The sequence below is a fragment of the Ambystoma mexicanum genome, chromosome 14 (genome assembly GCF_040938575.1).
Source record: "Ambystoma mexicanum isolate Mex_15411 chromosome 14, UKY_AmexF1_1, whole genome shotgun sequence".
NCBI lineage: Eukaryota > Metazoa > Chordata > Amphibia > Caudata > Ambystomatidae > Ambystoma > Ambystoma mexicanum.
The window spans coordinates 329,813,291-329,826,574 of record NC_090940.1 but is presented as its reverse complement, the minus strand read 5'-3'; the positions used below and the strand labels follow the sequence as shown (position 1 = coordinate 329,826,574).

General features: G+C 44.6%; 1 protein-coding gene across 1 annotated transcript in view; it reads right to left on the bottom strand.

The window, feature by feature from the left end:
* Positions 1 to 13,284, bottom strand: part of RTRAF (RNA transcription, translation and transport factor) — a 229,573-nt gene that overhangs the window by 129,797 nt on the left and 86,492 nt on the right. Inside the window, exon 4 of the mRNA XM_069637469.1 lies at positions 2,225 to 2,302. Within this exon, the coding sequence (XP_069493570.1) occupies positions 2,225 to 2,302 (78 nt within the window). The remainder of the gene's footprint in view (positions 1 to 2,224; positions 2,303 to 13,284) is intronic.

The window sequence follows — 13,284 nt, the reverse complement described above, 5'->3', positions numbered from 1 at the left end:
GCAGAACTATCAGGCTTCCCTCTTAGGAGGATAAGGGATGTAACAAAGTATAAATATTCCCATAGACAATACAATGTAAAAAATATATACACACATTTATTTAATATTGCATTAAGATAAAAGACACTGTCAAATGAGTACATTACAAACACATTCACAGGTTGCACTTCACTCCCAAGTGCCAAAATAAAGAGGACTAACAGTACTAGGACTATATAAGCCCTAGACAGGAGAGTGGTAAAGGGGTCAGGCGTTAAAGAGAAAAGGTTAAAGGGTCATCAAAATAGACTGTTAAATTCAAGCAGTACAGGGGCTGACTAGGTCCCAGTTCAATCTTAGAAATATGTAGAAACAATGTGGCCATTCATTATTTCCAATGGCACAGAGTGAAATGTACTGTATTCTACTACAATCTGTAATAACTCATGGGTGCCTTCCAAAAACAGAGCCTTTGTTCTAAAAACACCAGGGCGCCATCTATGGTCGACCAGAGCAAAATGTTCCTGTTCAGTAAAGTGCCTTGAAAGTTACTACGAAGGAGTTAAAGATGGTACCAAAGGTTCGCTCATAGGAATCAATAGGACAAATCCCATAAATTTGCTGTGGTTAATGGGAACATCAGGTTAAGTTATCCTACTTTTAGCAGGAGAGGCATCCAGGCATGATTGGAGCACAAGAGAACCCTAAATAAGAGTTCCAGCCCAGGGCTCAAAACGAGCAGGCCAGTATGAGCTGGTTGCTCAGAGAGCACCACACACAGACAATGAAGATCAACAGTAGTGGTGATTCAAAACTCCTAAAGGCAACATAGTGCAATGCATTCAACATTCATCCAGAGGTTAGAGTGTGATCCTATTCCCAATTCTTGTGCTGCTGTCCTCTACATAGAGACAGGGGCATATAAAAGGACAGGAATAGCAGCTACATTTCCCTGCCTGACAGGTAACTACCCCTAACGAGTGCTGAAGAAAATAGTAGATGGTGACCAAGCACTCTTCTCCAATTATTCGTACCAGTGAGTCACTTGCTTACTCTTTTGCCTCTGACTCTCAACACTTATTATAAAATATTAGATAAACCCAGCATACTATCTTTGGCAAAGTGATCTTTATTGCCCGATAATCTAGGTTCCATAATCATCGGGTTAGATAAAACTATGAAGACCTAAATTGATCCATAGTGAAGAAGGTTATTTAAATAGTCCACTGGGATCAAGTGCAAACTGTATTTGTAGGCAGATTGCCAAGTGCCTTTGCTACAGTTCTATTGTCAACCCATTTCAGTGGTTGTGTATTGCTTATAGGAGCGGAGTAAAAGTGGGCACCACTTGTGAGTTTCAAGTTTTCTTTATAATTCAAAATGTATCCAATTCAATTTATTTTATATTCATTTTAGCCTGGAGCTGTCAAAATGAACTAATCCCATGACACAAGGATTAGAAATATATGCAACAAACAACAACAAGGTAGAACCACATCGTAGTATTTGACGCTCTGTTAGCTCATATTTTGAGCTAACTGAGAACGTCAAATACTATGAGGTGGTTCCACCTTGTTATTTTTTGGTGTGTATTGCTTATCCCCACTTTCTTCAGGACAGTCTTCGAATTTAAAAACGTGGTATACTCAGTAGTGAGGCTTCTTACCACACATCTGTTATGTTACATCAATGTTTTATTTTGCCAATAAAAATCACTTTGCCAAATATAGCCAAAGTATGCAGAGGACAGCAGCATAAGACCTGGGAATAGGATCACGTCTGATGTATGTTGAGTGTTTTGCACTATATTGTCTTTACGTGTTTCCCCCCCCCATTTATGATTTAGAAACTTTATGCCAGGGATTACCCTGCCTATCATTTGTAGAGTCCTCCCGTCTGCAATCTAATTGCAATTCAATACCCCACTACTCCTAGAACCAGTTGACCCCTGCAACACTACTCCTGGAAGCAGTTAAACCCTGCAATCTGAGCCAAGTACGAAATCAGGACCGACCCCAGCCCCCCTGTACTCCCAGATCATAGAAACAGGTACTCACTGCACTGTCCTTCTAAAATTCAGCCCAGAGTTCATAGGCTGTCAGGTTAAGTACCTGCTAGCAGGGATTTGGGGCTCCAAATGAAGGGTTCATGACTCAGCAATGAGCCAGGCGACGGCGGCCCAACAAAGAAGACAAATGGAGAGAAAACCAATGTGTTATTTGTAAATCATACATTTTGCACTCACCATCTAAATTTATTAGTGGCTCCGCATTTTTTGTTGCATTGTCCGCATTGGCAGGTTTAGCATTTTTATATTTATCCGCTGCAAAAAAACAAAAACAACAAGAATAATCAAAGTTCAAAAACTTATGTTCCAGGCAAGATTCATATCAACAAGGCCATTCCTCTCTAGGAGGAACTTTTCTATGCTGCAACATTCTATTCAACACAAGGAGAATGCTAAAACATGATTAAAATTATTTCACTTTCTCATAGACATTCGTTAAATTTTACGTGATACCCAATGCATGCTCAGGTTTAATTTGATCCAGTGTAGCCAGGTTTGCTTTTTAAATGCTTAAATTATGAAGATAATTTTATGTAAATACTAGACATTGATTTTACTAACTTAGTTGGTCTACACACTTGACTCATTATTAAAGTAACTTTTTAATTTCACCATGAAAACTCCCAAAACAGGTATTGTTACCACCCTCATTCTATAAGGCTATACTAATCAATTAAAGAAAAATGTGCAATTAGTATACAAGCCGCTTTGCGATGGCCGCACCTTGCCACACTTCCCATTTCACCTCTCAATATAAACAAATTCACAGATAGGATTAGTCTTTGCCCTGGTGTTCGCTGTAGGAAAGCGACTATCAACACTGTGGCTTTCAGGTCCACCCATTCTCCTACTGGCAAACCTGGCGGGGCAGTAAAGGAAACTATCTCGGGAGAGCTGTGTAGTTAAAAGATACAGTAAACACTTGGTCAAAGCCCACGCTCGGAAATATTTTCTCTTTGCTGCTTTCTACACAGACTTCTAGGGACACCTTTTCTTTTTGCCATTGTTGGATGCTGACCTGACTTTTTGGAGGCAGGTAAAGACCACAGCTTTACTTCACTGGTTTTGTTGCACACTATTATGGGGAAACTGATCAGTCCCTAAAACCATATTTACTGGAGATTATGTCTCCCTTAAAGGATTTCTTGTTTTTTAAAGCTGTATATATCACCTTAAAATGAAGTGCGGTTGAGACACTTTCTTTCCTTTTAAACGTTTTCTTTTGTAACTTTGTGGCTACAATTGAAAGGTTTCCAGGATGGGCTTGTGGCAGCAGTCATTTTTATACTACCCTTTTCATGTTTTCCTTGTAGAATGTGCAATTTGCCACATTATGAAATAAAGAGTACCATGTACTCTAAAATGGATCTGCCACAAGATTTATGCCTGTACTTTCTCCTTCTTCCTGCCTTCTCAGGTCCGGAATTGCCATATATAGAACGCCCTTTTCCTGGAAAAGACTCAGCTTTCACAGGCAAAGTGGCGGTCCTTGTGTTGCGGGATGTGGAGGCTGACAGTCTAGTCCCAGTCTACATCTGAGCCAAGGAGTGTCTGTTGCTGGACAGAATGTTTGGCCAGTGGCTGTCCATGGTTGAACAGCCCCTGCCAGTTTGAATGGGGTGTATCATTGCCATTTGTGGACCCAGTGGCGCATCAATACCTAATTGTGGAAAAAAAGGAGGACTCCTGCAGCCATTTGACGCATCATTATTGGAGCCAGGACCACTTCATAGAAGTGCAGCACGCTGAAGACCCCAGTACAACCATTGCAGCTGACCAGAAGGCCCTTTCAGTGCTTCATCCCCTCGACTGGTGGAAGCAACCTGTTTTGACCCCTGCTAAAAGATCCATGCCTACTGGGACTTGGAAAGTATCCCCGGATCAACTAGTGGACTGACCAGCTCTCCGGGGCCATCTCACTGCAGCAGTTGTCATTCTGCGAGCATCCTTGGAACTTGGTGGATCTTCAACTTGTACAACTAGACCTCTGCTCCAGCAGTTTAAGCCTAGTACACTGAAGAGAAGGTTTTCAGGGCCTGCTACTTTGTTTGCCCTACGAAGATCGCCCGGCACCGCCCGATTGTGGTGGCTCACACTAGAACCCATCTTTTTCGTGTCCTGCAGGTCTCCATCGCTTCGTGGCAAGGGTGTCCAGTATTCAGAATGTTATCACCAGAGCCTGAATGGCATACTATGCTAACCCCAATACAGACGCTGAAAGAGACTGCTGCACCTGGAACCTTAAGCGGTCCTGCGAAGAATCAAAAGGGGGCAAGTTGTACTATTCCTGCTCCCCCATCCGCCATATGGTTTGCATGGGAGCAAAGCCTTCACCCTATCTCTCCCAAGCCTGACTAAGATCGGTGGTGGGCTGGTCAAGGTTATCCCACCCCCCCCCCCACCTGTGCCCCGGGCCGCTCCTTGAGTGGTGTGATTGGGAGAGAAAGCTTTCTGAATTTTCCTGAACTTTGCAACACTTACCTTCAGCCTGTGGTCTCTGGGATAGCTATTATCGCAATCTAAAAGTAAACCCACCTAACAGTAGGGTTTATTGAACTTTTATTATGTTTAAATGTGACTTCTGGGCACTAGACCTCATAACTCATTCCCTATCAGGGCTGGACTCACTAAATGTCAGAGATCCAAGTGTTCTACATACATTACGTACCTGTGTTTACTGGTACTGAAATTGAGTTTTTCTAATTCGCATTTTACCAACTACTCACAGTTTTTTTCAGGGATGCATCTGCTACAATTGCCTACACTTTCTAAAAGTACAGTGTCTGTGTTCTGTTAGTAGCAGCCCCAAAAGGTGAATGTATATATGTATTTACATAATAGTTGTATGGTGATTCTCACCTATATTTTTTAATTGCTTAGACTGAATCTTAAAGGCCTAATAAAAATGGTATATTTGTATACTTCTCAGTCTAATTTGAATTACTGGGCTGCTTGGTGTGCGTCTCATTATAGCTCTTGCCCGCCCTCACACTCCTCCCGGGTCTAATCCTTGCTGCTCTACTTTGACTGGGTTTGGCTAGACATCAGTGTTTTTCCATAACACCATAATAGATCAGCCTCTCAGAATTCACACAGAATTCACATTTAGGGTTGAAACCACACAGCATATTGGCCAAAATATCCATCTTGAAACCACACAGTATATTGGCCAAAATATATCACTTTAGATTTAATGTGCAGGAAAACATGCATTTAATAATTACAGATGAGCAGCTTTTCGAAAATGGGGATACTTCAATGTCTTAGGATGTCACCCTGCCAAGGTAAGATCCTCAGGCAAATTCACCATCAGTCTGTGGCCCCAGGCAATAAGCTCGGCCAAGTTGGGCTACAACATCTCAGTCAATATTTGGCCTTAAAGGTATAACTTTTCCCATAGAAATCAATGCTTGCATTGAAAAGACAAAATGTTAGCACTTGCGATGATAGACAGTCTGTCAAAAAGTCTGGAAATTGTTTTAAGTCAAAGTTTACCAGTAGCATAGACTATCTTGTTTGGGAGTAACAGATCTGATCAAGGCGAACAGCCAGGCAATGCAAATGGTGTTCCAGGAGAGCAGATCAGTTAAACGTATAGTTTCGCTGATTCCTATGGTCTTTGTTTGGGTCTTAGTTTGACGTTATTTTTTTAATTTTATTAATTTACATTTATAAAGCACACTAGCAGTCCGGAGGCATCAAGTTCCTTTGGGTTCAAGGTTTTTTAGAAGTGTAGGCCTCCGACACTGCCAGTTACCTGTCCTTTTCATGCGAGGGGAGACTCTTCAGGGCACTTCACAGGATGGGCAATGCGTGTGCCAGCGACAGCCACCACACATAAAAGGCTGGAGTCCTACTGTCCAGGACAGGATCCCTTGAAGCTGGGAGGCAGAAATGTGCCAGGAAAGCGACCACCATAGTTCTGGCTGCAAATGTGGAACAGAGACAGTTCTTGCTAGGTAGCCCACTGGAGAGCTGGACAGTCCACCAGGTGGTGCAGGGACACTTGCAAGGGATAAGGGTCCCACCAGTCCAGGGGTTGAAGCACCACACAGGGCCTTCGCAGATCAGGAAGTACAACAGAGCTTCACCGGTAAGACACAGGAAGGGATTGTTAGGCAGAAACCTGTGCAGTTCCCTTAGGGACCACTGCAAAAGATTTAAGACTACAGGTGTTGGCAGTAAACCCACTTGGTAGCAGTCTGTACCACCCAGATTTACCTGGTAGCTGTGGCTGAGCAGTCAGACTTCCCTCAAGAAGAGTTAGGCAGTATGCAAAGTATACACAATAGGCACTCAGATACAATAATACAAGCAAACACTGACCATAGCTTTGGTATCAAAGTATATAATTATTTATTTAAAAACAAAACACACAGTTGAAACACTCCAGCACTCTTATTGTAAAATATTCTAAACACAGTTACTATTGTAATATATACACCCCTTTTTCCCTATCAGATAAATCACAGTAAAACGCCACTTATTTTCATACAGAGGTGAGCGCTTAACTAGATTGCACTCTAATAAGTTTGTGAGAAAGGGAGGGAAAAAGACAGAATATGAAAAGGTACACCACTCTAAGATTCAGGAACACTGTTAGCAAGGCAGAGAGCAAAAGGTCACTGGTGAGCCAAAGTCCAAAGGCTGGGCCCACTCTTAGAGAGAGCAGAGCACAAATGCGCCCAAGATCACACAGTTACACTAGGCTTAAGAAGTCTTGCAGAGGGTTCAAAAAGAGTTTAGAGAGGCTTTAAGAAAGTTTAGCCAGGGTGTCCCAGACTAACCCAGGTTCGAAAGCCGGGGGCTAAATCTACCCCGTACAGTCGGTAGCAAGGGAAGCCAGGCGGGACACGGTACCTTAAGTGGGAAGGATCCTCCAGCGGTGGCAGTTGTTCCTGGTAGTGGTTGCAAGTTGCGTCGTCGTCCAGGGGAAGAGAAGATCTCGACTTGGAGGAAAGATGAAGGTCGTTGCACTACCAGGGAAGAAACCAGCGCAGAATTTTCCGGTTAAAAGGTAGTACCTTTGTTTCGCGGTCGTGGTAAAACGTGGTATCCCGGTTGCTGGGGTGCTTGGCACAGGCAAGGCGGCCACGAGGTACGTAGGGAAAGTGAAAAGACGGTGAAACTGGTTATCCCCACCAGTCAAAGGAAGAAGACTCTCCGGCGGGAGATCTCCTCTGTCGTTGGGAAAAGTGGTGAGGCAGTCCAGCAGGGCTCCACCGGTGGTGGTGTCGTGGCAGGTCGGCTCAGCTTCTCCCTCGTCAGATTCTTAGGTCCTGTGGCGACTTCTGAAGTTCCAGTCCCCAAAGCCCTGCTTTTATGCAGCAAACCCCCATTCACTCAGCCTAGCTGTCACTCAAACATGGATGGAGTGCGACTTGAGTTGCCTAGGCAACTCAGTCCAGGGTGCCTAAATTTCCCTCCACCCCTCCTAAGTACCCCAGACAGAGTGGCACCACTTTGGAGGGCTTCTGTGGAGAAGCCCGCCAAAAAGTGGAACAAAGGGCTCGGCTTGGGTTGGAGTCACAGAAGAGAACACAAACACCATTTTTAGAATCAAGTTTTGGCAAAAAATACCAACCGGAGAATTAATATTAATTAAATAAACCAGCGGTATGTTCGAGGCTACCGTAAATTATAAAATAAAGATAGTAGCCTAAAACAATGGGAAATCCCATAGGAAAATATTTGCGGTTGAATATAAAAAGTAGTATCCACTGCCACCAGCCAAAACTCGATCAGGGGGGACGGAGACGTGCCCCCTCGACTAACAGACCCCGGGGCAATTGAATTGCCCCAGCCAGTATGTCCACAATATGATGTTTTGTACTGGTTCTGTTCAGAATTTAAGACTAGTAAAGTCAATGGTGACTTTACATGCCCTGGGAGACAGTAGTCAGTCCCAGGGTATGGGGTCTATACTGGGGGGTCACTATGACACCCCTGTGTCACTGCACTGAGGGTGCTGTGTAACACACATCACAAAAACACATGAAGCCCTATGGAGTAAAAGACCCCATAGCCCATTAAACACATCTAGATTCAAAGCAACACACTCAAATCATGCCCAAGAGTGAGGGTAAAAGTCTCACTCTTGGCAGGAGAAAAAAATAAACCCAAAAAATCCAGCAAAGCTGCTGGGGGACTCACTAGGTTAGGAAATTCAGCCTAAATAGAGAATTCTCCCTAACACTCACCCCCCCACACTAAGGGACAGGAGGATTTAATCCACTCCTGGATGAACCTCATACCTCTAGTCGATGACATACATCCTAGAGAGTCCATCAGCAGTTTGATGGTGACACCCTGACCTGTGCTCAATGGTAAAATCAAACCCTTGCAGGCAGATTGACCATCTCAATAGTTTTGGATTTTCCCCCTTCATTTGCATTAACCATCTCAAGGGTTGGTGGTCAGTCTGAATGACAAAAGTAGAAACATACAAGTATGGCCTAAACCTCTTCAGTGCCCACACAATAGCAAAGCATTCTCTTTCTATTGTTGCCCACAATAGGATCCTTCAGCTTACGGCTGATGAAGCAAATGGGGTGCTCCCTACCCTTCTCATCCATTTGGCTTAGAACTGCACCTATACCTACATTGGAAGCATCAGTTTGTACAATGAAAGGTTGGTGGTAGTCAGGAGCTCTCAATACTGGAGCTTGGCAAAGAGCTTTCTTTAGTTTTTCAAAGGCCTGATTGCACTCCTCATTCCATTTGACCTTTTTAGGGAATTTTGGAGAGGAGGTTACATTCAGTGGAGAAGCTATGGTCCCATATTTCTCAATGAAATTCCTGTAGTACCCAGTGAGGCCTAGGAAGGCTCTCACTTGGGTTTGAGTAGTAGGTGTTCTCCAATTTTGCACAGCTTCAATTTTGCTGAGCAAAGGCCTTATTTCTCCACCTCCTACCTCATGTCCAAGGTAGACCACCTTACTTTGACCTATCTGGCATTTACTTGCCTTGATAGTCAAATTGGCCTGCCCAAGAGCCTGCAAAACATGTCCTAGGTGGTTCACATGATCCTCCCAGCAGTGGCTGAAGACTGCAATGTCATCCAAGTTTACCATGCAGAAGTCCTCCATCCCAGCTAGAACTTGGTTCACCATCCTTTGGAATGTAGCAGGTGCATTTTTTAATCCAAAAGGCATGACCTTAAACTGGTACAAGCCAACTGGGGTGGAAAATGCAGTTTTCTCCTTGGCATGGTCTGTCAAGGCTATTTGCCAATAGCCTGACGTAAGGTCAAATGTGCTGATGTACTTGGCTGCACCAAGTCTATCCACCAACTCATCTGTCCTTGGTAAAGGGTGGGCATCAGTCTTGGTGACTGCATTAAGAGCTCTATAGTCCACACAGAATCTCAAGTCTTTGGACCCTGCCTTTGGTACTAACACAACTGGGCTAGACCATGGACTAGTAGAGGGTTCCATTACCCCGAGAACAAGCATCTTCTTGACCTCCCCCTTGATATGGGTTCTCACATTTTCTGACATTCGGTATCCTCTGCTTTTGACTGGCAGACGGTCACCAGTGAGTATCTCGTGCTGTCCCCAAGGGGTCAAGCCTGGTGAGAGTGAGAACAGGGAGGCAAACTGATTTAACATAGATTTGCACTCCTCTTGTTGCTCAGGTGTCAGATCTGAAGAGAGATTGACTCCTTCAATTTTTTCATCTAAAGGTACACCTCTGAGGAGATCAGGGAGAGACTCACTCTCTTCTTCCTCTGCTGCTGAAGCTAGAATCAAGGCTCCTAACTTCAGGTCTGGAGATGTACGCTTTCAGTCGGTTGGTGTGGAAGACTCTAGAGCTTCCCTGGGTCTGCCCAGATCCACCAGATAGTTGACCTCTCCAAGTTTTCCCACAACTTTGAAGGGTCCCATCCATTTGTCTTGCAAGGCCCTCTGCCTTGTTGGGAGCATAATCAGAACTAGCTGGTCTTGAGTGAACTCAACCACGTTAGCCTTTTGATCATGCCAATGCTTGACCAAAGCTTGTCCAGCTTTCAGGTCATCACTAGCTTCTGCCATCATGTGCGACATTCTCCTTCCGAGACCTATCACATAGTCAGTCACTCTGACTGGCTTGAGGGGAGGAGCGCCTTCCAACCCCTCCTTAATCAGGGCCAATGGACCCCTGACTGGATGGCCATAGAGAAGTTCAAAGGGAGAATAACCTACTCCCTCTTGAGGGACTTCTCTATAAGCAAAGAGAAGGCATGGCAGTAGAAGGTCCCACTTTGTTTTCAGAGGTTCCTCTAAAGCACCTATCATGCTTTTCATGGTTCTGTTAAATCTTTCTACCAATCCATTGGTTTGGGGGTGGTAGGCGGTTGAGAACTTGTAAGTAACTCCACAGGTTTTCCACATGGCTTTCATGTAGTGGGACATAAAGTTTGACCCCGTCGGATATTACTTCCTTAGGAAACCCAACCCTGGTAAAAATACCAAGGAGGGCCTCAGCCACAGCCGGAGCTGTAACAGTCCTCATAGGAATTGCCTCAGGGTATCTAGTAGCATGGTCTACTACAACAAGGATAAACCTGTTGCCTGAGGAGGTAGGGGGATCAAGAGGACCAACAATGTCAATCCCTACCCTCTCAAATGGGACTCCCACAACTGGGAGAGGCACTAATGGTGCCACATTCTTGGCGCCAACCTTACCAGAAGTTTGGCAGGTATGGCAGCTCTTGCAAAACCTATCTACTTCGGCCCCCATTTTTGGCCAATAGAAGAGTGGGAGCCTTTCCTTGGTCTTCTTGAAACTCAAGTGACCAGCCAAAGGAATCTCGTGGGCTAAGTGCTAGAACGGTTGTCTGTTTTCTTGAGGCACTACAAGGCATTTGTAGTCTCCAGGTTCAGACTCAGTTGGTTCACTGTAGAAGAGGCCATCTTCCCAGTGCAACCTATACTTCCCAGGCTCTTGCCCATCAGCCTGAGCAGCTGCCTGTTGGCGGAGACCCTCCAGAGTTGGACATTCTCTTTGTCCCTTACGGAAAGCTGCCCTGCTGGGCCCACCTTCTGCCAGTAAAGACTCCAGCTCAAGATGGTCCTCAGGGTCTAGATCTCCAATAAGTTCTTGGCCTCCCACTAGCTCTTCTTCAGAGTCTAGTTCAACCATACAGGGTTGTACCTCCCTCTCAGCCTCAGCTGGAGGTGGAGTTACAGGTGTAACTGTTGGAAGCACTGGAGTGCTTGCTGCTGACTTTTTCCTAGGAGTCTTAGGTTGCCCCTTTGCTCCTGATCTGGTAGTTACTGCAGTGAGTTGCTCCAGTGGTAAAGGAGTGATCTCTGTCATCATCTCTTGAGATAACCCTCGCAGGGTTTTCTCCCTTGCAGGTTTTGTGAGCTCCTGTAACCTTTTACTAGGTGGTCTGGGGTACGTGACAACTCCAAGAGCTTTTAGGTCATTACCCAACAGAACCCTACCTGGCACTTCACATTGTACACTGACAGGTATTTTTACAGCCATGTCATTACACTGGATGAGAACTGGTAACTGGGGACACATCTGCACAGGCCCTCCAGCTAACTTGGTGAGGCATTTGGGTGCCTTAGCAACATCCTCTGCCTTGAAAAATGATTCATCCAACACAGTTATGCTGGCCCCAGTGTCTCTAATGGCAGGAGTCTCCTGACCATTTACCTGGACACTGTCTTTATAATACTCTTTAGTATTATCTGGGATAGAATTATACACATCTAAATTCTGTTCCCACAACCCCAGAGAAACTAAAGAAACACTGGCTGAGACTCCAATGGGTTCATCAGCCAGCAGTAGAAAGTTTCCACTTGCCATTGGGACTTCCTCTTCTGGAGCGAAGGCTAAGGAGGCAAGTTGGATCCCTGAAGGTTTACCCTTGCATCTGGGATCTCCTTTCACATGGTCAGTAGAGCCACAAACAAAGCATTTACCAAATGCCTTCTGGAATGGAAGCTTGTTCTGACCTCCCTCTGGTTTGGCACCAGAGGAGACACTATTCTGCTGTGGTTTCCCTGGTGGCTTACCCTTCTGGTTTTGTTTGGGGCCCTCTTTGGAATTTGCAGTATTAGAATTCTCTTTTGAGTCCTTTTTAGGCTGTTTCCCCTCATGCTTTTTCTGAGTTACCCCAGAATCCTTGTGAGTGGCCCTTTTGGCAACCCACAAGTCAGCAGCCTTAGCTAGCTTTCGGGAATCTAATTCCTTTGAATCAGCCAAGTGCTGTCTGAGCTCAGGAGAGCAGGCATCATAAATTGACTCCAACATAAAAAGATTCTTCATACCTTCATAAGTGTTCACATTGTAACCCTTAATCCATCCCTCTAAGTTTTTCAACCCTTCACTCACCCAGGTAGCCCAAGGGGCACCATCATGCTTTTTGAGGGTTCTAAACCTCTTAAGATACTGGGAAGGGGTCTTCCCAAACCTAGCTATCAGAGCTAGTTTCACACATTCATACTCTTTCCTATCCTCCTCCCCCAACCCCATTACCACATCAGTTGCAACAGGGGGAAGCCTAGAGAACAACCAGGTGAGTAAGTCATTTCCTGTGATGTTCCGGAGGCCATGATTATATTCAAACAGAGACAACCAATCCAACATATCCAACTTAGACTCATACATACCAACCAATTCTTTAGGCATCCGGGGTCTTTTAGGACTGGAACTTCTAGAGGAGCCAGAGAGAGAAGCATTTTCGACAGATAATTTCTTCATTTCTAGCTCATGCTTGAGCTCCATTTCCCTTAGCCTTAGTTCTCGATTCATTTCCTAATGTCTCTGCTCAGCCAGAGTATTCAGTCTTTTGAACTCTAGTTCAAGTTTCATTTTCTCTAATTTGAGATATTGAGGACTTAGTGTGGGACTTGGCAAAGGCCCAGTAGGTACAGCATGTAGAGCAGACAGAGGCCTAGGGGGGACAGTCACAGCAGCCTCACCCTCCTCTTCTGACTCTTCCTCAAGATTATCAATATTTTGATCAATATCAATTTCTATACTGTTAACTACATTTTCTGGCATGGTAGGTTCCTCAGACCCATCATCCAGACTTTGGTTAGCTAACAACCTTTCTATTAATTCCATTTTCTTGCCTTTAGTCAGGAGGTTCTTATGCTTACATAATACTTTTAAACAATCAGCAGTTTTTGTAGCAAGGGACTCTTGACTATAAGTTTCCATAGTTGACATGTTAGAAAGATTACCTTTTCAGTGCTAAGCTTTGTGGTTAGTTGCACTAAGGTATCCTCAAGCACTCT